At 51.5% G+C, this 26,942-nt stretch overlaps 1 protein-coding gene across 23 annotated transcripts in view; it reads right to left on the reverse strand.

The window, feature by feature from the left end:
- The window catches only part of Rbfox1 (RNA binding fox-1 homolog 1), a 1,331,252-nt gene that overhangs the window by 115,804 nt on the left and 1,188,506 nt on the right, over positions 1 to 26,942 (reverse strand). For 22 of the 23 annotated variants that reach the window (XR_007106088.1, XR_007106087.1, XM_047533400.1 and 19 more), the window contains one exon: positions 733 to 876. Coding sequence is in view for 21 of the 23 variants with exons in the window: in XM_047533400.1 (XP_047389356.1) it covers positions 733 to 876 (144 nt within the window). In the remaining 2 variants the exon portion in view is untranslated. The remainder of the gene's footprint in view (positions 1 to 732; positions 877 to 26,942) is intronic. The other variant, XM_047533386.1, reaches the window with a different exon arrangement.

Here is a 26,942-nt window from a genome sequence, read left to right on the forward strand (position 1 = left end):
AGCAGACAGATACCTTCCAGAAAAAGAATCAGCATCGAGATGACCTACAAGGGAGCACAACTATCATTTATTTTCTCTGAGTCGGTGGTGGCTTCTGACTCCTTCTATCTCACCAGGGTGCCTGGACAGGCTATCCTTTGGGAATAGATCTGAGTCCTTGTCACTGATCCCACGAGACTGTATTTTGCAGGAATCAAATCAGACTTATTATATATGGAGTGGTGGTGGTTGTAGGTGTTGTTTGTTTGTGTTTTAAAACTAAGCTTTAAGCAGGAGTCATTTTACTTAGCTGTGTCTGAAACATAAATGCTTAGTGCCTGGGAAAGAGAGGGGAATAGGAATATGTCATGAGTCACCCTTCCGGAGAAGCTGATGATAGGAAACGGAACCGTGATGACTCCCAGTGTTTATTTTAGCTATGACCTGAGGTCCCAGGCCACTGAGTTTGGGATCATGGATGGGTTAGGGTCAACAGTGGGTAATCGAGAAGTTTGTTTTCAACTTGATATTCAAGTGACTTATTAGAAGACCATTTGGCAAAACACTGTGAGTATAACCAAAAAAGATAAACTGTAATCATAAAGGGATCCTGGCCTCCACATACCCACAGAGGAGACTCTAAAACGCACCCTCTCACCCCCAAGGAAATACGTCACCTTAGTATTGGGCGTAGTCAGAACTTACAGGAGGAGGGACGCTCTGAGGACTCTGGAGGAGAAAGGCAGTACTTACACCAAACATTTGCCGGAGGTCCGGATCCCGGAACCGGAAGGGGATATTGGAGACATGCAGGCGCTTGGGCTGGGACTTGTTTTCTGTGTTTTCAGAAGGCTGTGTCTGGGGCTGGCCGTCCGTCGGTGCTGCATCATCTGTCTGCTAAGGGAAAAAGAGGACAGTAGTCTCTGAGTGGACCCAAATGCTCTGTCCCAGGGTGCACCTGCCCCACCCCTTCATAGTAGAAAAATGCCAGAAAAAGAAAAAAGGAAGGAAGTGCTCAGTCATTCATTTAACAAATATTTTTTGAGCTTCCTCCGGGGCCCATCAGGGATGCAGTATTCAGCAGACAGCAAAGCAGAGAAAAATCCTTGCCCACATGGAGCATAATTTTTTGGGGAGAAAGACATAATAAAACCCATTAACACAGATAGAGTTGGAAGAAGGAGATATGGAGATTGTGGAGAAAATAAAAGAAAGAAAGGGGTCAAGGTGCTGGGGTAGGGACAACGTCATCACTCAAGGTTATTATTATTCCTTAACCAGTGGGTTCAGATTCTGAAGATATGCCTTCATAATTACTAAGCTGCACAGATAAAACACTAATGAATGCCAAAAATTTGGAAAGGCCATCCAGCATTCCACAGCACAAGGAATCAGCTGATTATTTGACTGTTTTTAAGGCTTAAACAATTTTTTTAGTTGTATGGACCTGTGCTGTCCACCATCATTGACCACATTTTAAATCTAAGTGAGTTTAAATTAAATAAAGTGCAAAATGTGTTTGCCTGCACTGGCTGCATCTGAAGTACTCATTAGCCACATGTAGCTAGTGGTGCCCTCTTGGACAATGAAGATACAGAGTTATTTCCATCTCTGCAGAGAGTTCTGCTAAGCTACACTGACACAGAAAACCTACAGTTGTGAGTGTAACTCTTTACCCCTCTCTGCCCTTGCCCACAAAATATAAGCCTGGATAACATGAGGGTACCCTGACACGGATGTATAGGCCAGAACTGGGAAGAAAGGCACAGTAATGTGGTATTACCGAGCTAGTGCCACGTCACAGACTTCATTTTAGGGTACTTTCCCTGCAATTAGCTTATGTTGCCTATAGGTGGCAGTAGGTGCCACCTACATAAGATACCCACTTCTTTGAAACTAAGATGGAGAGTCTAGGCCCAAGCCCATCAAATTTATGAGGAAAGAATCGTCCTCACCTATTTATAAGCAATTTAGAAGCATATAACTGGGACAAAACTATCAATGCAGGCAGCCAGGTGTAAAATAATAGAGACTTCGTGAAGGAGACACTCTTACAGAGTGAAATGTAAAAGGAACATCCAAATAACACGGGTATAATTAGCAACTTGCTCATCAACCCTGGTATTTAAGGGACGATTTCATTTGCATTCCCCTTCCAAGCCCACCCGGAATTGCATTTTAAAGTCGAGACCTCCTGCAGGCTAATATGCCTTTCTTCTCAACCGTCCACCTCGATGACTCCTTAAACTTCCAAGGCAACGCCACACTGAGAACAATGAGGAAGTTGTTCTGCCTGTACCATGGAGGGGCAGGAGGAAGGACGGGATGCATTCCTTAAGCAGACCATGATAAATAACGAGAGCACACACCTCCCGAGCTTTGTGCAGACTGAACCCGGCATCTGTGCCAGCTTGGCGATGCTCCTGCCGATGGCATCTACTCAGTGCATGGAAAGTGATCCTTTTCTTAGAGTGATGGTGATTTTAAAAGTGTCAAGAGGGGAGTAAAGCTCTCTCAGGAGACATGAGGGAAAGGTTCTCATTTGCTCATTCGACACACCTTTAATGAGCAACTGCTATGCGCTGACCATGTGTAAGTCAGTTCTCCAAGTCACGCAGAGTTCCCAGGTGAACAGAAGAGAGAGGCAGAAAGAGACCATTATTAACGCAGGTGGCTCAGGGCTGGGATGAGAGTGAATCGCCCAGGGCTGAGAGACCTGAGGGCAGGGACACAGCACAGCCAGAGGTCCAAAGCCTGCCGATCCTGGAGGTTCAGTTTTAAGTGGGAGATGTCTAAGGTGTAAAGGGGCTGAAGCTGCACCAAGAGAGCAAAGAGCCTGCAGAAATACAGAGATGTGGAAAGATGCCCTGGACGCGGAGGCATAGGGGGACCTTACTGTCACTAGTTAGAGGGGGCATACATGAAGGACAGGAGGTAGTGGGGGTAGGGGTTGGCTCTCTAGAGATCCTGTGTGCAGAGAGAGAGTCTGAATTTCCCAGCAGCTTGATGACCACAGCAGGGTGGCCAGCAGTGACATGAAGGGTAGTGGCTGGCCAACACAGCCAGTGAGCCCCTTCCCCACTGCGGTGACCCTCAGAGCAGCGGGGACAGCTCTGAGACCTGGATGGAGCAGGAATACGCTCCTCACTGGACCCACGAGGCTCGGTCCCACATTCACAGCACAGAGGTGGCCTTGATTGGTGGCACTGTCATTTTCCAGAGACGTGAGGGGCTTCCACACCTAGCACAGGACTCTACGTTGGCCGAAGCAGCAGCAGAGACCCCCAGCTTCCAGGCCATCTTTCCAGCCTGGGAGAAGCTGCCGTCTGAATGCAAAACCCAAACGAGCTCCTTCCCGTCCCAAGAAGGAGACTTAGATCTGGATTCGTGCACAACTGCTGGATGTTTCAGTTTAATAAACCTAATTAGGAATTACAGAGATTATGATTAAACATATTAAATGATTAATAGCATTATGCCGCTCATGTGAAAATTAAAATTAATCATCTCTAGTCAAACAGGACTTCGGAGAAATCTTTGCGTTGTTGCCTTTGATAAAAACACACAACGCTCAATTAATCATTTTGTAGTGTATGCATTTATACAAATACCCACAAATTGTTACATAGGAATACCTGTGTTAAAAATAATTCCTCGTGTGCCGGGGAGTGACACGGGCCACAGTCTGTTTTACTGTGCGTGTGCACAAACACGGCACAATGAATCCCGTCCGTAGGCATGACTCCAGTGCACCAATAAAAAAGGTGGGAAAAATAAATCTTAGTGAGAATATGTAAAATTAAATATCAAACTGCCTCAGACTTTTGAGGGTGTGAGAAAAGGGAAGAAGAGGAGTCAGGGGTCTGTAGGTTTGAGAGAGAGCAACAGAAAAAGAAATCTCTTTCAAACTGAGTGTGACTGGGTAGATACCATGCTGTCTGACCAGGAGCCAGGGGACTGAGGCTCAGACCCTGGGTGAGCGTGTCCCCATAATCTGCTGGGCTTGGGCAGGTCACAGCACTCTCTGAACCTCAGTTTACTCACAGTGGGACAAACCCTACAGCCCAGGGGTGAGGACCAAATGCAGCAGCAGGTTCCAGAGGCAGCCGTCCCCAGCCTCGAGCCTCTGGGTTCCCAGTGAAGCAAGCAATCCTCACTTACTCCCAAGCGGAACGGCACCTCTTCCTCCTCCCGCTTTCCCGGGAACTTTCGGGGAAACATGTTCAGAACAAGCCTGTGCTCTGGGTCTCAGTTACAGCTGGGATCTGGACTGTCCTCTGAAGGCCCACATGATCGGGGTGTGGTCACCAGCTTGTGGCGGTGGTGGGAGGTAGGGGAACCCGTCAGAGGTGGGGCCTCAGGCGAAGAAGTGAGGTTACGGGGGGCTTGTCCTTGAAGGGGATGTTGGGAGCCGGGTCCTTCCTCTCTCTGCTTCTCAAATGCCAGGAGGTGAACAGGCCCTGCCACCACACACTCCTGCCACCACACACCATGCTGCCATGGGCCCAGAGCAACAGGGCCAAGGGACTGTGGCCTGAACCTCTGAAGCCAGGAACCAAACTCAACCTTTCCTCCTTATAAGTTGAATATCTCAAGTATTCTGTCACAGTGACAGAGTGCTGACTAACACGGTCTCAGGTTAGTTTCTTTTATGACAAATTCAGTGGTTGAAAGCAACAGAACTTTCTTCTGTTACAACTGTGGAGGTCAGAAATCTAAAGTCAGAGAGCCAGCAGGGTCGCCTCCTTCCAGAGGCTCCAGGGGAGTCCTTGCTTGCCTCTTCTGGTTTCTGCAGGCTGCCGGCATTCCTAGGTCTGGGCTACGTGTCTCTCATCTCACTTCCACCCACACGTGGCCATCTTCCCTGTGTGTCTGACCCGACTCTGCCTCTACTTCCTCTTAAGGACACTGGTCATTGGGTTTGGAGCCTCTCCTAAATCCAGGATGACCTTGACTTGAGATCCTTCACTCAACTACATCGGTAAAGACTCTTTCTCCCAAATAGGGTCACGTGCATCCGTAGTTCACAGAGGTTAGAACATGGACATGTTTCTTAGAGGCCACCAGTCAATTCACTAAAGTCCCCTACTGAAGAAAAATCCCACAGTGCACGTGGCACTAGGGGCTGCATTTTACCACCTCTAGCAGCACAAGGTCCTCGAAAGGGTCAGCTTGAAACCACGTCCAAATGTGTCAACAGAACCACTGCAATGAGACCCTGAGCAGAGGGGGCACTTGAGTCTTCCCTCCCCCCACCCTCAGGCTGACCACGGGCCTGTCTGACCTCAGCCCTGAACTCAATGGCAGCTCTCAGCTGGGTGGCAAAGCCCTCCCTCAGCCTCCTGATGGACTGTTAACACTCCAGGTCCTGCTCAGTGTGTTCATTAAGTGATAAGTGTGCACCTGACCCCAGAGAATGACTTCGAAATCTTGGTGACGGGTTAGGCCCCCTGCATAAAGATGTGGCATTACTGCAATCATGAGGATTGTTAGCAGCATGAATAACCACGGCCTCTCCTCTGTACTTCTCAGAACATGTCCAACTCTGAGGTGCAGGAGAGCCTTGGCAACCCCCGAGTGGACGCGAGGCCCATTAGCCCCTAGAGGCGGCCTTCCAAGCATCACTTGGCAGAGGTCCTGGAATAAGCTCATCAGGACCACAATGGCAGCCTCGGCTTTGGCCCAGCGTGAAGGCCCTAATAGGAGGCGGGGTGTTTGCTGCAGAGTTTTTCTTAATAAACAAAGTCCCCAGGTATCAGCGCAGGTTATGAATGTTAAGAAAACACCACTGGCACTTCATCTCCTGGAGATCACTTAGTGCCTCCACAAAGACCTTAATAAAGAACCGCGGGGCTCCCTCTGCTGTAATCGTTCCTAATTCAATGAATAGCTCTAAGCAACCCACCGCTAATCCTAGTGAAATTGGATTTTGATATCGACCAATCCAGGGATGACTGAGAGAATACGCATAGTCGCGTAGGAATATGCGCCTTTTGGATTCTGCCCCCGTCTCCCAGAGTCCTTCCTCTGAGCTAAGCAGACCCTATAGAGTCCACCTGGGTGTCATCTCTGCTGAAGACCAGGTAAGGGGTAGAGGCCCAGGTTAGGGGTAGAGGCCCAGGTAAGAGTTACTTATGGCCTGGCGTCCAGCCTAAACCCAGCTCCATCACTTACTGGTCCAGCTACTCAAGCCCCTCTGAGTCTCAGACTCCTCAGCTGCAAGCTGGGACACAGATTTCAGCCCAGGGATGGTGGTCTCTGGTCCCCAGGGACTGGAGGCAACCCATCCTGGGGCTGGAGGAGGAAAATGTGGGAGGTGCAGACGCAGAGGTACACAGTGAAGTCATCACCAAAGTCAGAATTCAGGGAGGTATGAGAGGTGTTGAGGCCCTGAGCTGAGGAGGGAGGATCAACCACTAGAAGACAAGGACTGACTAAACTGTATTTGGTGCAAATTAAAAATACGTAGGTATTCATACCCCAGCACCAGACCAAGCTCAGGAATGCTGACTGAGAGCCATGGGAGAGTAGCTCTGTCCCACATGGTCAAGTATCAGTAATGGATGTAACTTTAGAGTTTCTAGAAGTCACACTTTTTAAACGTATAAAGAAACAGGAAATCAGTCTTCATCTATTTATGTACATATATACATGTGTGTGTGCCTGTGTCTATAAGTATGTATATCCACAGACCCTACCTATGTCTTTGACATCTTGTGTCTGTTACACTCATGGATGGGGAGCTCACTGGACACTGAATTTTCATCAGACATCCCTGATCTAAGGCTTCAAAAAAGCTGACACTGGAATACCCCAGCTTTCCCAAACACACTTCAAAGGCTCCTAATAACAGAGTCAAGGACCAGTGTTCACATTTAAGGTAGAGTGGAAGCTAATTAAAAATCCAGTGAGACACATTCAAGGGCTCCACAGGCAGTACAAGGGCCCCTTACAGACTTCTCCTGATGCTTGGAACCTGGGCACTTTACAAGACAAAAGAGTGTCAAGGATGTAGGTGGAATCAGAGTCGTGAAAAACCTGAGCACAGGACAAAGACATTTCCTGGACTACTTGTGGGCCCAATATAATCCCCAGGCATCCTTCTCAGGGTCCCCTGAGGAGGAAGAGAGGGACAGAGGCAGAGCAAAATGGTGCAGGCCCCACCCCGAGAGCTGGCTCTGCTGATGGAGGTGGGGTCCTGAGCCACAGGACAAGGGCATCAGAAAAGACAGAGAGCAGATCCTGTCACAAGTCCAGGGAAAGCAATGCCATCCTTCCCACTAAAATTCCATGTCTGAGCTGTTGACACCTAAGTTAGACTCCTGACACCCAGAACCACAAGTAATATGCTGCCTGAAACACTGGGTCTGTGGTGATTGGTTACTGCAGCAACAGAGAACCACCATGCTCCTCATGACTGAGCACAGAAATAGAATCTTTCCATCCTTCCAGAATGTTCCGGGGGACGACACTGGTTTAGAACCACAGAGTGTGGAGGCCAGGTGTAAGAGTGAAGAATACATCTGCAAGGGAGGACCAAAAGACCTGGCAAGGACACCATGGACGAGGGAAGGTTTATACTGGTTCACGGTTTCAGAGGTGTCAGTCTATGGACTGAGTACCACAGCCCTGGACCTGAGGTGAGGCAGAACATCATGGTGGAAGGCGGTGGAGGAAAGCAGCTCAGGACATGGCACCAGGAAGAGAGAGTGCCATGCTCGCCAGGAACAAAGTATAAATCCCAAAGGCATGCTCCTGTGACTCACCTCCTCCAGCCACACCCACCTACCTTCAGTTACCACCCAGGTGATCCCTCTCAGGGGATTAATCCACTGAATGGGCTAAGGCTCTCATCACCCAATCATGTCACTCTGAACCTCTTGCATTATCTGATGTGAGCTTTTGGGGGACGCCTCACATCTAAACCATCACAGTCATTAGGGAGCAAGGTGTGGACCCAGCTGAAGGGTCTCAGAGGACTAAAGAGGAAACTGCGTGAGGTCCACCATGAGCAGCGTATCTTGTTAGGAGGTTTTCGTGCCTTGTCCTGCTGAATCACCAGGATGATGGGAACACTGAGCCTCAGAGAGGTCATGTGCCCTGTCCAAAGGTGCACAGCTAGGAGATGGTAGGATGAACTTAGGAAGTGGGGTCCCACCTGGGAACACTCCCGACCCCTCCACGGCCTCCCGAGGTGCAGATAAAGATGCTCTGGCAGGTCTGCGGACGGGCTTGAAGGGCAGCAGGGAGGCGCACGCACAGGGCGAAGGCTTGCCGTGGTTCTAGCTGCTGTGCCGCAGGCCTGGGCTGAGCCAGAGGGCTGAGCTCTGAGCACCAGTCGCCAACTCCACCAGCCAACCGAGGAGCAGGCAGCCAGGCTGCCCGCACAGCCCGCCAGCCTCCTGAGCCTCTGCGGCCCTTCCTGATCACATTGTCCTTCTGTCCTCATGGAAAATGCACACCACCATAGATAATGATCCTATCAAACACTTTTTATTTCATTTTTTTGGAATACTGGAGATTGAACCCAGGAGGGCCTACCACTGAGCTACACCCCCAGACCTTGTTGGTTGTTTGATTTTGAGACAGGATCCTGCTATTTTGCCCAGGCTGGTCTTGAACTTGCAGCCTTCCTGCCTCAGCCTCCACCCGGCGTCACTGGAATTAGAGGCAAGCGCCTCCTTGCCTGGCTGGAATGCAGTTTTGAATCCCTTTACCTGGCACACAGGCACTCAGTGGATCCTTACTGCTTCACGCCAGGACACCTGATCTTCAGGCTGTCTTTTCTTTCCCTGCAAGCAGCCCCCATTGCGCCTGTACAGCATCAGAACCAGTGGCCATTTGGAACCAGTGACAGGCTTCCAAAGCAGCATGACCTCCCCACGCCGGCCTGCCGAACACGCAGCGTCCTTTCTCTTCCGCCGGCTCCTTCCACTCCACGCACCAAACTCTTCAAGCTGATAAATAAAAAGTGTACTTTTGAATAGCCAGCTGCTTCTCCCTCCTCCACCAATCAAGTTACTGCTCAGAAAGAGAAGCTCGTGAGTGTCTCCGAGGCGTGATTTGATTAAGTTGACAATATTATTTGAGCGATGGTTGAGTACCCACTGCGATGTACTTTGGACCAAATTGATTTGTGTAACGAACACTCGCTCTGTCTCTTCTCGAAGCCTGAATAGCGGTCTTGATTTAGCCAGTAATGCCGGGCGCCAAGTGAATTTACAGAGTCCACGGTCCCTCTCCCTCAATCTGCGGAGAGGAGGGATAGCAGGGCATGGGCAAGCATAATTCAATACATTGTACTATAAGCTCGGAAAATAATATCACAGAGCTCTGCAATATACCTATTTGATTTGATTTGTAAACCTGATAAAAAAGCAATCGAGGAAAGTTCTGGGGGAAAATATATATGTTCTAAGCAAAGCTGTAACCATATTGAACGTGTACAAAGAACCAAAGAATAGGAGCTAGAAAATCATGCATACCAAATCAACTTCTCACCCTGCATTAGACAATACTCCACTTTCTCCATTTAAAACGAAGCAAGGTTGCAAAAAGTTATTTTTCCATTGGGGGAAAGAAAATAATAATGATGGTAAGCCTGGGGAACGTGAATTAAAACCCACAGCTCAGGTTTTCTCACAATCCTACTTCAAAATGGGGCTTGTGCAGTCTCAGCTTCCTGCCTTTTCATTTTAGCTCTGTAGGCAAACAAATAAGTTAATCTCAGAGCCTTGGATGTAGCTAATGCCTCATTCCCAGCTCGGCAGGGCTGATTCCACAGTCAGGTGACACAGATTTAAGAACTACATCACGTTTCCCTTAACCGGAATAAAGGCAATGCTCTGCTCGAATGATGGAATTCCTCAGAAGGAAGGGCTGGAGGCTGCGAAGGGCTGAGGTCAAATTCCTCTGCCACTTTTCATTTGCTGCAAACACAGGGTGAGTAGGAAAGGGGCCAGGTATTGCACCTGTCAGTAAAGGCAATGGGCTGTCAAGGTGACAGTATCAGTGCTCGTCAGCTGCTATAACAAAAGACCATAGATGATTTGCTTAAACAACACATGTTTATTTCTCTCAGTTTGGGAGGCTGGAAGTCCAAAGTCAAGGTGCCAATCAATTCAGTCCACCATGGAGACACTCATCCTGGCTTGCAGGTGGATGTCTTCTTGCTGTGTCCTCACTGAGAACAACTCTGGTCTCCCTCTTCTTATAAGGACACTAATCCATTCTCAAAGGGCTCCACCCTCATGACTTCAGCTGAACTTGATCGCCACCCAAAGTCCCCATCTTCAAATCATAGTGGGGGCCAGGTTTCAACATCTAAATTGGAAGGCACAGGAGTGTCATCGAAGCAGAACCCACAGTCACCTGTGAATAAAGCACATTTGTTCTGCAGACAGACAAGGGTTCCACTCAGCTGGAAGTCAGTTCCTTATTGATTCAGTCAGGCAGAATGTCTTCATTGAGCACCGACTAGGCATCAGGCCCTGCCCCTCACTATGGACCTGTGGCCCATGGACCTGCAGTGGGCAGAGGGCATTTCTTGTCTCTGCTTCAACCTTTGGGCACTTTGCAGTTGGCAGGAGCTTTGGGACCCACCTCTGGGCCATTCTTCATCTTCTCCTCTTGGCCCTTGCTTCTCTTGGGACTGAGGAGGCACAGTGTCTCAGGAAGACAATGCCTCCAGCTTCCTCTCTCCTCTGCTGGGGCTCTGGTGTCCAGGGGCCTGGGTGGCTGTAGGGGAGCCTGCATAGCTTGGGTCGCTCTGTGTGGTGACCAGTCATTCCATCACCCCAGGGGATCCCCAGCTTCAAGGCTGCCCAGGGATCGATGCTCCCAGTTTTTCTTCTGGAAGAGGCTCCTCTCCTCCAGTGTTGGGAATCCTGGTCTTTCCTCCAATCCCAGGTTCTTTCAAGAACCAGAGGAACCGCAGGGAGCAGGGAGCAAGTCCCCTCATGCAGTCTGTCCCACCTTGCTGCTTCAGATGACGTGGCCACACCTCCACCTTTGTGAGTCCCCAGCCGAGTGGCAGCCAGGGTCTTCCTCTTTGGTGCATCCTGGAGATGTGCCTTCCGGTCCTCCAGCTGGGCAGCTTCCAGCTGAAAGCAGCACAGCCTCCCCTACAGACGGCAGCTCACCTTCTGCAGGAGTCACTCTCTCGTGGTCCTTGGTCCTCTCTCACCCCACTGGAACCTCCTGGGTGTCTTTAATCCCCTGTCCACATCAGGAACCAAGGCCAATTCAAACATCAATTTAAAAAGAAAAATTGTTGATACTTTGTACTGAATTCTCAATTCCGCCTAGCTCAAAGATTTTTTGTCCTCTAATGTATTATGCAAGATTTAAATTAACCAAATGGCAATCCTATACATTATGTTAATTTTCCAGGCCGAAGAAAACTGCTGAAAGCACAACTCGGTTGCAGAACATGGGCGATGAATTTGAGATAGAACCGATCTCCATGAGCAGCCCTGGATTTCCTTACTAATGACTCCTTTCTTTGTATAAATGCTTTAGTCTGAGGGTTTTGTTCTAGAACTGCCAGGGTTTTTCCAGTGTACGCTAAGATGTGTGGATATTATTCTTTGTGAATACTGATATGTTTATTCACATAAAGCCGGCTGTCGAAGAATCCTGAGACACAATGCACAGAATTTCTGCAAAGGGACACGCTTCAGGTTACTCCTGAGTTCCACTTCCTGTTTGTCAGTAGGTTCATTTCTACAGCACTGGTGGACAGGGAGGGAAAACATTCACCAGGGAAAGGAAATGCTAAAGGATCTACTCTCAAAAGAGAAATGTCCACAACTGTTTTTTAGTGTGTTCCTTAGCTGAGCGGGGACCACAGGTTTTTTCCAAAAGGGGCTTGTTGTAGTCAGTGTTTTTGCTGCTGTGACCAAAGACTTGACAAGAACAGTTTTACAGAAGGAAAAGTGTAGTTGGGGGCTCATGGTTTTGGAGGTCTCAGTCCACAGACGGCTGGCTCCACGGCTCTGAGCCCCAGGTGAGGCAGAACCTCATGGCGGAAGAGTGTGGTGGAGGGAAGCAGCTCAGGACATCACACCAGGGAGCAGGCAGAGAAACTCCACTTGCCGGATACAAAACGCAAGCCCCAAAGGCACGTCCCCAGTGCCCACCTCCTCCAGCCAGAACCCACCGGCCTTCAGTTACCACCCAGTTAATCCGTTGGGGGTTCAGTCACTGATTGGGCTCTCAAACCAAGTCATTTCTCCTCTATCCTTCCTCTTTGTCTCACACAAGAGCTTTGGGGGATACCTCACATCCACACCATAACCACAGAGCAAATGGTGTGGCTCTGTGGGCCGCGCTGCTTCTGTCCCGTGTGAACGCAGCCAGAGGTAAGATGTACTCAAATAAACCCTGATTGCTGCCGTGTTCCAATAAAACCTGACTCACGCAAAGGGACAGCAGGCCTCGTCTGGCCTGCGGGCCACTTTCCACGTTTGTTCTCAGAGGACAAATACTCCAGGTCTACGCTGCCCGACGTGGCTACCATGCAGAACTCCCGCTTGTCTGAAGGACCTTTGCCAGATGAGAGGGGTGAAGGATGAAGAAGTACCCCCTGAGCCCGTAGGGAGCCCCGGTTCTGGGGGTGAGGAGGAGGGTGAGCCCTACAACATAGACCACCGGAGGGCTAAGCTCCCTGACTCGCAGATCTGCGGGTCCACGATTCAGCCAGAGGAGGACACGGAAAACTGCACGGAGGAAAAGTCCGTCTCCTCCACAGATCCAGCCGCTGTGCCAGTGCACACACTACCTTCTGCTGTTCTGAAAGCCCGGCCCCACCAGAGAGAGGGAGACGCATCTGCCAGCCCTGGTGTGAGCTCCTGGCTCTACTGAGAAGCCAGCGAGGGTGAAGCCACAAGGTTTGTGCGGTAAACAGGATGCTCTCTGACCTTGGCCACGTCGCCGGCCCTGAGTCTCCATTTCTTTTATTTTATTTAAAAAAAGGATTGACAACACCTCCCCCCACTCTTGAGTCCAAGAGAAACAAATGAGACTTTGCTCCAGAAAATACCTTGGCCAAGTGTTGGGCACCTGCAGCCAATGATTTCTATTTTTCTGGAATATTCTACATAAAAAAAACAAGATCTGGTCATGCGGGAGGATGAGGATAAGGCAAGCAAGGCGGCCACTAGGAGATTTACCTCAGGGGGTCCTTCAACTCAGGACACTCGCATCTGAAACATTCAAGGCTCAGGGACTCGGGGGACTGGAGGACCATCCTCGCTCGGTAGGGGGATCTTAGTGACCTCCAGATCTGAGAGGTGGACAGTTGTCTGGGGTCAGAGCAGAGGAGATCCACAGGGCCACAGGTGTCTGTCTCTAGGTGTGGCCTGCTGCACACCTCTGCCTGGTCACCTGGGGAAGCCTGTTGAAAGAAAGTGCAGACGGCTGGGCTCCAGCCCAGAACTGTCCATTCCCAGCAGGGACGCAGGAGGAACCCGCTGGACTGCCCTCTGGGTGACTGGTGGGCAACAGCGTGCCTTCCTGGGCCTGACCGAGGGGCCATGGCCTGGAGCTCTTTGACCTTGGACGCGTTACTTTACCCTCCATGCCTCGGAGTCCCCAGCTTTAAGATGGGGACCGGGGACTAGTGAATTCATTCATTCCAAGAATATCAGTTTCCTGCCCTCAGTGTGACAGGCTGACAGGCAAAGCATGGGGGAATGGACGGCCCAGCACCCAGCTGCCCGGCTGCTGACCACGCGTGGCTCTGCGTGAACGCTCGGCATCGTTACTCCTGGAGATACACCTTTTTTTTTTTGGTACCAGGGATTGAACCCAGAGGTGCTCTATCCCTGAGCTCTATTCCCGGAACTTTTCAGGTTTTTTTTCTTTTTATTTTGAGACAGGGTCTCACTCAGCTGCTAAGGCCAGCCTTGAACTTGTGATCCTCCTGCCTCAGCCTCCTCCGTCACTGGGTTTTCAGACATTCGCAGGGCAGAGACCTGTTCTTCAACTATTCTCCGTATCCACCTGTGGGCACCAAGCCACTGCTTCCAGGACAGACCCCAGGCCTCGGTTGGGTCCGGTGTACCCCAGGGTAGACCCTGATTTGGGGGCTGGCTTTTTGCCAGCACACAATCCTCTCCCTAGAAAAGATCCGGGTCTTCAAGGTGGATGGGTGGGTGGTGGCAGGGCGCTCCGGGGGTCTCTCTGATGGAGGTCAAGCAGGCCCTCCTCCCAGACCCGAGGCACGCGCTGGTTCCCAGGAGGGAGAGCCGTCGGGCGTGTGTCGTAACAGGGACACAAAGCTGAGTTCCATAGGGAGGCTGTGCTCGGTGGGGAGGCCGCGCTCGGTGGGGAGGCCGAACTGAATGCTGTGGATCCTTTACATCGACCTTGAGATGGCAAGCTGCCCTCCCACTCAGTCCTGCCCGGCAGTGTCCCCAGGTCCTTCAGGAAGGCCCTCTGCACGGCTCTCATCCGCTGGCCGTGGGGGATGGGACGACTGTCCCCATCAGCAGGAGTGGGTCCTCTCCATTGAGGGGTGAAATGCAACAGAATAAAACGTGGGATATTTTAATCCAATTTTAAAAAAGAAAGCAAACAAAACGTTTCAAGAAGAGCAGCGGAGGTGTTTGTTGCGCACAACGGAGCCGGGAAGACGCATCTCGGCTACACTTTTCAGGTGCTTATGATGTTACATGGCACTTCCAGACTGATTTCAAAAGTCCTCTTAGAAAGGTGGATGGTACAGGTTCTGGAATTTGAATGTGTACCAGACACTTCGTTCTGAGACGGGGCCTCACTAAATTGCTGAGGTTGGCCTCACACTTGTGATCCTCCTGCCACAGCCTCTCAAGTTGCTGGAAATTCAGACACATATCACCAGGCTGCTCTGGAAATGCAGCTTCCAGGGCTCGGGCCTGCTGGGTGCTGACGTTTGCCAGTCAAGTAGACCGAGTGCTGTGGGCACACCCTGGTTCGAACCCACCCCTTCCAGGTCTCCTACCCTTGACTAGAAGGCGTGTGCCTGAGGTTTTGAGCTGCTTGCTCTCCCTGTCCGGTAGGGATTCTGTATCACTGTGCACTGTTGTGTACCTCTTCCTGACTGTGCTCAGTGATGAGCCACCTGTCGCTTGTGACAGGCCAGGACATGAGTACATGGGTCATGAAGATTGGCAGATGCTTCACCTCCGGCACCAGAGCCGCTCTGCCTGGGTCCTCAAGCCGGTTCTCCAACCTTCTCCAGCGCCAAAGCGTACTGCCGCCCAGCACTTGGGTTCCTAACGTGCCTTCCAGACAGTTCTGACAAAAGTGGTTCTGGGCCAGACTTTAAGAAAATACTGACAAAGGGTTAGAAAGCCAAGTCATATTCTGGTTGTTTTGCCAGTTGCTTTAAAATTCTCCCTGGTAATACGGCTGCGCCTTGTATCGACGGTGACCTCTACTGTAGAGTGAGAAAGACCGGCTCCCTGGGGACCCTGACCGCAGAGTGATGTCAGGCAGTCATCTCACCGCCATGAAAACTTAGATCCCTCATCAGTAAAACGGGGCTTTAATAGTCACTTTGCAGGCTCAAGGTTAAAAACAAAAAGTAAAATAATAATGTTATGAAAGTGGTATTGAGGCTGGGAGCAGTGGTACAATACACCTGTGATCCCAGAAACTCAGGAGGCTGAGGCAGGAGGATCGCAAGTTTGAGGCCAGCCTCATTAACTTAGCAAAAAGCCTGAGCAATGTAGTGAGACACAGTCTTAAAAAAAAACTCTATATATATACACACACACACACACACACACACATATATATATATAAAAAGGGCTGGGTATGTGGCGTAGTGCTAAAGCATCTCTGGGTTCAATCCCTGGTCCAACAATAACAACAAAAAGACTGTATCCTAACAGTCCGGCTCCTAACACTCATTCAGTAACGGGTAGGCGTTGAGGATGGCCTCAGTGACTATTTAATTGTTTTAAACAGAGGCCTTTGGGAGAAAGCCCTGAAATCATGGAAACAGTTGATGGACATGAGACTTATATTGACTGAGCTCTGCTTCACTCTTGCTCAGATTACTAAGCTGATTATCAGCTGTCTGTCCATCACGTCCCTTGTCCTCAGTCCGTGACGCTGGTGTGACACCAAGCCCGGACAGAGACAGGCGACCGCAGACAGGAGGAGGCCCTGCAGCCGGGTCCTGGGCTTCAGAGCCCCTTCCCTCTCTGAGCAGCACACGGTAAGAAATCGGGAAGCTGAGCCCCAATGGGCCCCAAGGGAGAGACACGGTTAAGGTTCCCGCGGGGTTGACGGTGACGCTCTGACGGCATTCGGGAGCGGAGTGTGACCTGGAGGGAAGCCAGTCACACGCCTGTCTCGGAGGGTGCGGCCCTCAGGAGAGAGGTCCCGGTGCAAGTCATGCCGTCCTGACTGCAGGCATCCTCCGGAGCCCTGGGCTCAACCAAAGCAGGGAGGCCGCTCCTGGCAGGCGACGTGGAGAAGGCAGCGGAAAGGGGTGCAGCGCCCACAGGCGGCCGAGGCTCAGATCTGACTGAGCGGCTGTCACTGGGCACGACTCGAGGCTTCTCTGATCCCGCCAGCGATGGAGATGATACTCACATCTCAGGCTATCGGGACGGCGCCCCGAAAGCCAGCTCATGGACAGCCGAGCACAAAGCTGCCCTTCCCTGAGCACCGGCAAGCGTGACTTCCTTCCTGCAATGTAGAACGTGACGGGCGGGTTCAGCCAGCATCCGTCAAGCAGGAAGCTCGCGCCAGGTACAACCCCAGCTTCGGGAAAGGCAGTGGGAAACGGAGGTGAAACCCTCCGCCTCTAGCGAGAACAGGAAGAGACGAGCCGTAGCTTAACACGGGAGAACGTGCAGCGGGAGCCAGGTGGGCAGCACCCTGCGAGGAGACGCCAGGCAGGAGGAGAGGATCTTGGGGGAGCTGGGTCGGACTTGAAGTTGGCAAAGAATGGGTTTTGAGAAAGTGGCTTCAGAATCAAACATGGACAAAGAGGAGTGAGGCCTGGGGAGGACTCAAGTGATAATGGTCCAGGCACAGCAACTGCTGTGCAAAGGTCCTGGGGTAGGAAAGTGACCAAGAAGGAGGCTGGTGCCAGGCTTTTGAGGGAAAGAGAGGAGAAGATGACTCAGATATAAAGAGGGAGCAGGAGCAGGTCAAGTAGTTCTTTCTAGGCTGCTGTAGAAACCTGGGCTTTTTAAAAATCATATGTGTATATGTGCATTTATTATTATTATTGCTCTTCTTCTTATTATTATTATTTGGCACCAGGGATTCAACTCAGGGAGGCTTGACTAGTGAGTCTCATCCCTGGCTCGTTTTATATTTTATTTAGAGACAGGGAGCACGTCCCTGTTTCTGGGGCGAAAACAGAGCTACAGAGATAAAAGTCCGTGTGGCTCCGGGTGCACCAGGGAACGGCCAACAGTGGAGGGGCCGAGCTCAACAACTTGATGTTCTTGGTTTGACTGTTTTCTCAGCCACATGCTGTGCAACTTGGAGTGTGAATCAACCTCTCTGTGCTCACACTGCTAATCCACAAAATGGACTCTTCCATGAGACTAAGGGAGGCGTGAACGGCTGTGAGGTTGGGACTGTGTGGAAGAGAAAAGGATGACCGACTGCTCCTGGTGACTCCAGATTTACGGAAGCTTCTTTGACTGCTGCCCTTGCTCCTTTGCTCTATCCTAGGATACAGGTCGTTAGGTTGAGACTGTCAGTTTCTCCATCAGCCTGACCAAGCCGTGCGCTCCAGAGAACAGGACCTGGTTTCTCCTGTTCTCTCCCCCGATGCCTCGCACGCACTGAGCCTGGCCTCCACCAGTGGTTTCTGAACAGAGTCGAACTCTTCAGAAAGAAGCCAGCCTAGACACAGCTGAGGCGAGACGTCTGTCCACCACCACCACCCTGGTCTCCTCCTGGCTCCGGTGCCAGCCTCCTGGGCACAGACCTTCCCTCATCAGACCCCGCTGCGGCTGCCCCAAACTGGAGCCCGCCAACCCTGTCCTGCTGGGCTTCCGGCAGCCAGACTCACTCAGCTCCACCTGCTAAGACCAGGCAGCAGCCTCTGCTGCTGGCTGGGTGTCCTGGGCACCAGCACTGGCTTTTGCCAAGTGTTCTCCTTGCTCCGTGGCACCTCCCAGCCCGGCATGTCTGACACTCATGTCTTAATATTCTGGAAGCTCTGAGGCCAGCTCTACTGTTCCTTAGAAAGTGTGGGCTTTGAAAAATTAAAGAGAGAGAGGAAGGCAGGACGGGAGGGAGTGGAGGCAGGCGGGAGAGGAGAAGAGGCAGGAAGGGAAGTACGTGCCCTTTTCCTCCTGGAATATCTGAACTTGCTTAATGAGGGGACTGAGGGATGGAGAAGCCAGAGAATTTTGAGAATGACAAATAGGTCATGCAAAAAAAAAAAAGGGCCTTGGAAGTGCTTGAGACGCAGATCACATAAGGTCGCCAGCCTCCTGCCACTTCTTTCTGCTTCCTCGGTGCATATTAAGGACTGAGCTGGAGTTCAACTCGGAGCCCCGGTAAGAGCACGGGTGTCCACAGACGTCGAGCTGGTGGTCAGTCAGGCCCCCGGTCCACCCAGGCTGCTCCACTAGGCTCCACCTGCCTCACAGAAGACTGTAAGATGCTCCAGGAAAGACCTGGAAAAGGCCACCGGAAGCCTCGTCCCTTCTGCAGCCGAGTCGCGGGCCTCTCGTGAGCAGCGAGTACCCTGAGATCCTGTCCTCACTAAACCTCCTCTACCTACGGAAGACTCACAGATTCCAAGGACTACACAAGACACCAGCCACTGCCCCGGACTCTCGCAGACACGGACACCGGCCGCGTTCCTGGGAAGGAGAGGTCAGGTCAGGTTCCACCATGGAAAAGGAAAGACGGAGACTCAGGAAAGTAAAATTGTCTGGGAAGGAGACACAAAGGTCAAGTCCAATAGTCGAATGAAGATGTTCTCTGTGTGGAAATAAAAACACTGGAGGTTTGGGAAGGATGGGATGTGGCCGACATGAAAGTCTCTTTAAAGGGTTGTAGGGGACAGAGGGACCTCCGCCCTGGACATCAGAGAGGAGAGAGGAGTGAGGGATGTGGACGCAGGGACTTTGCACATGCTGCAGGATTCCAGCCAGGGTCTGTCTCATGGTGGGGGGCAGCTCTTCCTCCTCAAGTCCTGATGGAGGTGGGTGCTCTTTATAAAACCCTGCCTTACCACCAGCCACTAGGAAGTTGGTAATAAAAATAAAAACGTCCCTGCCAACTCCTCTGGTGTAAATATCCCATGGAGGGCTCACGCAGGGTACAGTGTGACGTCACTCAAAGTCTTGGGAAGGGAGGCACACGATGGCTCTGGCCGGCCCGTCCCCTCCCATCCCACTCCTTGAAGTTGTGACGTTCTATTAGATGGCTCTTCTCAGCCTTGAAGCCCTCCTCACACGGGGAGGTCACCCCGGTTTACTTGGTATTGACTGTCTCTCTCCCAACCACAGAACCTCAGGGCAGACATCCTGCCTGACCCGGTCACCACTGTGTCCCCAGCAATCTCAGGCTGGTACCAGTGACTTCCCCTCGACATCCCCTGACGGGCCAGGCCCTGACCTGGGGCTGGGAGCCTCTCCAGGCGCGCGCTGGCCGCCGCGGTTCCTCAGGTCACTCCCCTGCTCTGGGCGCCTCCACGGGTCCAGCCTCCGACACCAGTGCCTCCGCGGGCAGAGCCTTCCCTTAGTTGTTCTGGGTGGTCACAGGAGCCCAACCCTGCTGCTCCCTCGTGGCTCCTGACAGACCTTCCGGGAGCGTCTTGGAGTCCGGGTGGCGTGGGGCAGTCACTGTGCTCACGGGGGACGATGCAACTCAGGAGGATGCCCCAAAGCTCAGTCGGTGCATCACATCCCGGAAATTTCCAAGGCTTCCGACTTCTATCAGGCCGGAATTAAACACGGGAGTCCTTTCTGAGCACTGTTTGTTAACATGAAAAGCGTCACTTAATTAGGACTAATATAAGATGCCCTGTAAGTGATAATTTAATAATTCGGCCGTTTTATTTATACAGTGCCTCCAGGCTCCTCGTTAAAAATGTAAGAGCCATCCAACGGGACAGCGTGGCTGGGCTGCCGCGCACGTTCCTAGTGCTCTCAGATCAGAAAGCCCCCTCCGGGCCTTGGACGAGCGTCTCTTCAGCCTGGGAGCCCGTGTTTGCATTGCCAGATGAACCGTCAAGGGCGGGGGGCCCCCAGAAGCACCGGGTCCCCCTGGCGTCTGGGGCTTTCCCCACCCAGCCAGGAAAGGACCGGGACTGGGCAGGAGAGGCGCACCCTGCTGCTGCAGAACTCTCTGGAAGGTTCTCCTTGCTCCTGGAATTCCACCTTGGCTGAACCTACTTCATTTCCAGAATGTTCTCTGTTACCCATGTCCCTGCAGCACTGAGCATGACCCGGCTCTGAACGGGACGCTGGCAAGGAGGACAGCGGCAGGTGCTGATTTCACTCCTCAAGCGCCTCTCGGGTTTCCCAGCTAAGGCCTTCGCAGACGTGGGCTCCTTCCCCGGGGGCCGAGGGGTCCTCCTGGTCCCTAGTCATCAGCCTCAGTGGCGGGTCTCCAGAGAGCCCTCCGCACTGTGGCACAGAGCTGCTGCCTTCCTGGAGGGCCACCGCCCAGGCTGGCAGTCCTCTGGCTGCATCATTGGGCCCTCCGGAACATAAGTTCCGTGACACTGGCTCTTCCCAAGTCTCGTTCAACATCCTTCCAAGCCCAGAGGGGTAGGTAGGACCCCAACGGCAACACTGCCACCGGTTCCTGGTTATCAGGTGACCTGCAGGCGCGGTCATGCTGCGGGGTTCCCGCTGCTGTGCCAGTCTGCAGCCAGGTGCTCCCTCAGGACAGAGGGACACAGGATAGTGCCAGGTGCAGAAGAAACCAGAGCCCCTCCCTGGTGTCCACAGGCAAAGGGAGAAACGGGGTGAAGAAGAGGACCTGGCGGGAGAACTGCAGCGGGACCCGACCTTCGCGCTGGTCCCAGCACCAGTCTGGGCTGAGCTCCAGAGGACACCGGGTTGTCCCTTTCACCCTTACGTTCCCAAGCTCAGCATCAAGTTCAAACGTCATTTAAAACCCTAATAACCAAACAGGTGCGGGAGAGAGAGGTGAACTGGACTTCCCGACCTGTTTCAGGACACTCTCCACAGTGAACAGACCTGGTTCCCGCCTTACACGGCCCGCTTCCTCTCACCACCAAGGCACCACATGCCGGCCAACCCTGCCACCGGCTCAGTGAAGTCTGCCTGGGGGGCCAGGTTCACTCCATGGCCAGAGCAGAGCCAACGGGCAGATGACAGGCATGTCGTCCATTCTGTTTTGTCTCCCACCAAGAAAGATTACTCCCTGCTTTAACACACACCTTCCCGATTGTTAATCACAGTTACAGGTTTCAACTTCACACCCACCAAGGCGGGAACAAAGGCAAAGAACTCTGACGCCCGCTTCCACCCGCCTTTCCAGCCCAAAACCAAATGGGCACGGCCTGGCCAGATCGCAAACTTCAAAACGCAAACAAAATAATCCGCACGTCTGATTTTTAAAAAGCATATGCTTCCTAATGGCCCAGCTATCGGTCACGCCTGCCCCAATGCCGAGTCTCACACTGCCAACCAGGCGGGGAGTTCACTGTTCACATATGAAAAGGATTATTTGCTTTGTTTTTTCTCCAGCAAATTATGTTGGTCTTTTAAAGTATCCCTTAGCTTACAAAAGGGATTAAGAAGCATGGTGAGAGCCACTCATCATTTTCTTTCCTTCTCTTTCTTCTTCTCGATTTTGGCATTTAACGGAAGGCCAGGTGCTCGCTTAATAAATTACGTTTGCAGAAACAACCGGCACACGCACACACTTGTGGAACTGGTGGCCACTTACAAGCAGACTCTGTAAGTCATCACGCTTCACGCTGAAAGGTGCTAATGCATCATTATGATCTAGCAGGTTGTCTGCCGAATTTTACAGCACTGCACACTACATTAACCTTTGGTACCACCAATATTTATGACCTTATAAGAAAGTATTTATCAAGCTGAAAGCCAATACGCAGCACCCGTGTTTCAGCCCGTGCTGTTTAGAAGCCATTATCCCTCTTTTCTCCAGGCATTTTAAATCACTCTGAGATAATGCTTGGTCCTGGTGCGAGTGCAGAGCGGGGCCAGCCGGGCAGCCTGGGTGGGAGTTTAAATTGGTATCATCTTTCTAGAGGGTGATATTTTAGTTTTATCTGACTATCAAAAGACTTAAAAAATGTGCATTTTTACTCTTTGACCCAGAAGTTCTACTTCCGAGAATTTATCCTACAGCAGCAATCGTGAAAGTGGGCAGAGACTGGGGCAGGAGGAAATCCATCACAGTGGTATTGGCCACAGTGAATGAAGGGGAACAACCTAAGTGTCCAACGACGAGGGATTGACTAAATAAAGCACGTCCCACCCAAACGAGGCCAGACGATGAAATACAAAGAGTCCATCGGGACCAACAAGTAAACAAATAACAATGATGACACATGAGTAGATAAATGAATAAAATCCATTTATTGACCTGGAAGATGTGCATGATACACTTAATCAGAGAGCAAACCATCAAATAGGCGCTTTATTCCATCTTTGAACTTTGATTCATTTAGAAATTTCTGCAGACATCGCAAAACCCCCAAAGGGTTAAAAAAGAATGGTGGACAATGACGTAACTGAGTCATTGTGATCACTGTCATTATCATTTGCTTATCTGGATCTCCGATAATGAACACACGTTATTTGCCTGGTTTTATCAAGCCGTGAGGGGCTGGGCTGGGTTGGTCTCTCCCTCAGCAATTCCTGACACAGGGTCAGGTGACTGCTGTTCTTGTGTCTGTGTAACTGAGCTCATAGGCAGGGAGGACGGTACTAATCGCTTCTACTTTTACAGCCCTTTCCGATCCCCAAGGCATGTGAGAGATTTCTCACATGGTCCCAAGAGCCACCAGTGGTCCTGCTCCTGCTCCCAGACGCAGAAGCCTGAGACTCAGAGGAGGTGGGCGACTTGCTGTGGTCATGCAATCACACTGGCACCAATGAGACCCCAGCGGCCACTGGTCAGCATCCTGAGTCCACGTCCCTGTTCTGGAAAGAACAGGCCGGATGAACAAGCCAGCCGCAGGTCAGCCCGGCGCTGCAGGGGGCGCTTCGTTAGGGTGATTGGCTTTATCCTGGGTTCACTGGTCAGAGGCGGGCAGAAGAGGCGGTCATGCGGGGGCGCAGCAGTTCAGGCAGCAGTAGGACCCTGAGCCCCACAAAAGAGAACCATCCTGTCCAGGGCCTATTAACATGGCCGGCAGCTTGCGGCGGCTGCAGGGAGCGGAGCGGGGGCTGGGGCCAGAGTTTTGATGTCTCCTAGATTTATCGACTAATGTGCGTCTGTCGGACAGGGAGAGGAGATCAAAGCCGCCAGAGGAGTGTAGAGGTGGAGGCCTGGCCTCAAGCAAGGGGGCTGCAAGCAACGTCCCCTCTCCGCCCCCCACCGCCTGGGTCCTGCTTCTCACTGGTGGGCTTCCTGTCTCAAAGGGAAACTGCTATTTCAGGAGAGGAAGGGCGGGGGCTCCCACCTGTCAATCTCTACAGAAACGATCTTTCCTTGAACTGTGTTCTCCCAGTCCACAGAAAGATTCAAGTTCACCTTGGCTCTCAGCAAGGCAGAGGGGCCCTAGGAAAGACAGAACTCCTGCCTTGAATGATAATCATAATAGCCTTTATTTTGCATGTCTGCTCTGAGTCAAACCCTGTCTGGTGCCATTTTAATCTCTTCCCCTGCGTGGTCCTTACCATGGCTCCACTCATTCATTCATTCATTTCATGACCACAGTTTTATTTTTTCAGTGGACTCAAGCAAAGCATCAGGTCCAAGGGAGGAGGAACAAAATAGAACATGGTCCTGATATTCCCACGTGGCCGGTGGGCCAGACTAAGTAAGCAAATCCTACAGATTATTGAAAGTAGCTGTCTCTGCATTAAACAGAGATCTCAATGTTATTGATTTCTATCACTGCCACAACATATTACTATAAACGAAGTGTTGGAAACAACAGATATGTTCTATCTCACAGCTCTGGGGCAGGAAGCCCCAAATCAAAGTGTTGGCTGAGCTCTCTGGAGGACACATCCACACTCCTTTGGAGCCTCTGTAAACTCCCTGAAATTCCTGGCATTCCTGACATGCAGTTGTAGCACAGGGTCACCTGCCTCCATTGTTACTTGACTTTCTTGCCTCTGTGTCTTTACCTGGTCTTTATGAGGACATCAGTCATAGGACTTAGAACCCACCTCAATCTCATATAACCCTATCTAATTTAAACAAACATTTTGCCAAGACTCTATCTTCAAATAAGTTCTCATTCTGAGGCTCCAAGTGGACATGAACTTGGGGGCAGGGGGACACTGGTCAGTCCAGTATGTCATATTTGGTCCATTTTATAAACCAGGTGACTCAGCTAGGAAGTACTCAGACACTGATTCTGACTCTGACACCAGCTTCCTCAGCCATAATTTCACCCGAACAGTTATTAGCAAGCACCTCTCATCTGCAAAGAACAGAGGTAAGCAATAGAACAGCCAAAGCCCGGCATTAGGGGTCAACTTTGGGTTTCTATCAGGCTTTGCAGGTCTCATTTGTCTGTTCTGTAGAATGAGGGAATGTTCTTTTGCTTTAAAAAGTCACTGAGAAGACAATTAGAAATAATGACATTAAAACACAGATACTGCCCAGCAAGTAGCAGGTACTCAATTAATTGTGGTTCTTAAGAAATTCTCAAGAAAACATCCCCAGTGAAAATGTACACAAGACTGCATTTAAGCAGTTGTTGGCATACTAGTATGGCTTAGCTATGAGGTGTCCCCCAAAAGCTCATGTGGGAGACAATGCACCAATGTTCAGAGGTGAAATGGTGAGATTAGAGGTGTGACCCAATCAGAGGATTAATCCACTAAAATGGATTAACTGGGTGGTAACTGGAAGGCAGCTGTGCTAACCACTACAACACCAATATGCCAGCCCATGTGGTAACTGTAGGCAGGCTGGGTGCAGCTGGAGGAAGGAGGTCGCTGGGGGCGCGCCTTTAGGGTTTAGATTTTGTCCCTGGTGAGTGGAGCTCTCTCTGCTTCCTGGTTTCCATGTCCTGAGTTGCCTTTCTGCCTTGATGTTCTGCCGCACCTCAGACCCAGGGCTCCGGAGTCAGCTGACCAAGGACAGAACCTCTGAAACCACGAGCCAAAATAAACTTCTCCTCCTCTGCGTTGTTCTCATCAGGGTTTTTTGGTCATGGGAATGAAAAGCCTAAGACAGCTGCCCCTCTGACACACAACTCAGCCTCTCTGACTCCATCATCTCATGGGAAAACGTCCAGGGAGCTTCATCCTGGATTCCTGAGAGCAGGGCACCTAGTGGGCAGGGCCTGGACCTACCTGGCCCTTGGCCATGGCAGCTGTCGGTATTCCAACAATCATTTCCAGGCCAGTGACGCCATCTTGTATTCTACATTCGACTCCTAACATGTCCTAGAGTTTGACGCCCCTTTGGACTACGTGAGACCATCAGTGAACCCTGGTTCTCCATCCTCCTGTGCCAGGCTGGCTTCCTAAGCCAAAGCCCCCCAGAAATTTGCAAGACTGGATTCTCACTGCCAAGCTCCAAGGCTCAGATGCAGTCATTCAGGGTTGTGCCCCATGAATGCCAGCCCTGGGCAGTGGCAAAGCACCTCTGGGTGCAGGAGCGGCAGCAGAAGGGGCTCTCCTGCGCTCCCTCTCCCAAGCAAGGGCTCCGGCCAGCATCGTTGTCTAGAACCTGTAATGTTCACTGAGACTCCACTACAGTGAGCTGGATGACCAAGTTCAGGGTCAGGACCTACAGAGCCATGCGGCTTGGATTCCCTGTGGTTGGCGTGGCCTGTCTGAAGGATGGAAGAAATTATGGGTGTGCCCATCTAGAATCTTCTCTCTCTCTTTCTCCCCCTTACTGCTCCCTTCATGTCTGCCCTTTCTTTGTTTTTTGGCCCTTCTCCCTTCCTGTACTACTTCCTCTGTGCTTGCAGCTGCTGGGGTCGTCCGGCTGGAATCTGCCCTACAGACCCAGGCAATGCAGGACAGGAGAAGGTGGGAAGCCAGGACAGACTGCAGCCTTCAGGCCAAAGTTCATGCTCCAAATCATCAGGTCCCTGTATCAGAGGACATCTATGGCCTGCCTGGAGATTCAAAAGGGAGTATTTGGTCTCTGCTGTGGTCAGTCTTCTCTGTGATTCTTTCTGCACTGGTGTCCCATGAGGTTGGGGCGGGGGGGGGGGGTGTCTCAGAGTAAGTTAGAATGTTCTGGGTCCCTGCTCTTGTTACTTTTTGCACTGTTGAAATCTGACCTGATGCTCCCTAGAGGCAGCTGATGCTCTAGATGGGTCAGAGGAGTCTCGAGAAAGCCAGCGGTCCCCACGCTTCCTCCGGCTCACGTCTCAGAGACAGAGACCCTCAGACACCAGCAAGCCAGTCTGAACCTCCAGCAGCGCACTGCCCCCGGGAACCCTGCCTCGCGGCCAGGTCGGGCACCAGTTCACTCGACACATCTCTGCAGGTACTGGCTCCACGGAAGATTTCTCAAGCCCTGGAGCCACTCCTGTTATTCCGATTCATCTCGTGACAACCAGCAAAATCATGTACCAGTTGAAGAAACCAATGTGCAGAACCAATGTGCAGAAAAAATCAACGTGCCCCAGGGACACGTGGCTAGTGAGGGGAGCGTGGTTGCTTGGACGGCAATGGCCCGCCACCTCTCTCTCCATTCAGATGGCGGGTTCCTGGGTATTCCCTAAAGGTCATCGCCAAACCTGCCAGAACCACTGGACAGACAGCCCCACCTCAATGCAGAGCACGGCACCTGGGACTTTCTAGGTGAGACAGACAGACTTTTCATAGCAAGCTGACATG

This window comes from Sciurus carolinensis, chromosome 18, assembly GCF_902686445.1.
Source record: "Sciurus carolinensis chromosome 18, mSciCar1.2, whole genome shotgun sequence".
NCBI classification, from domain to species: Eukaryota; Metazoa; Chordata; class Mammalia; order Rodentia; family Sciuridae; genus Sciurus; species Sciurus carolinensis.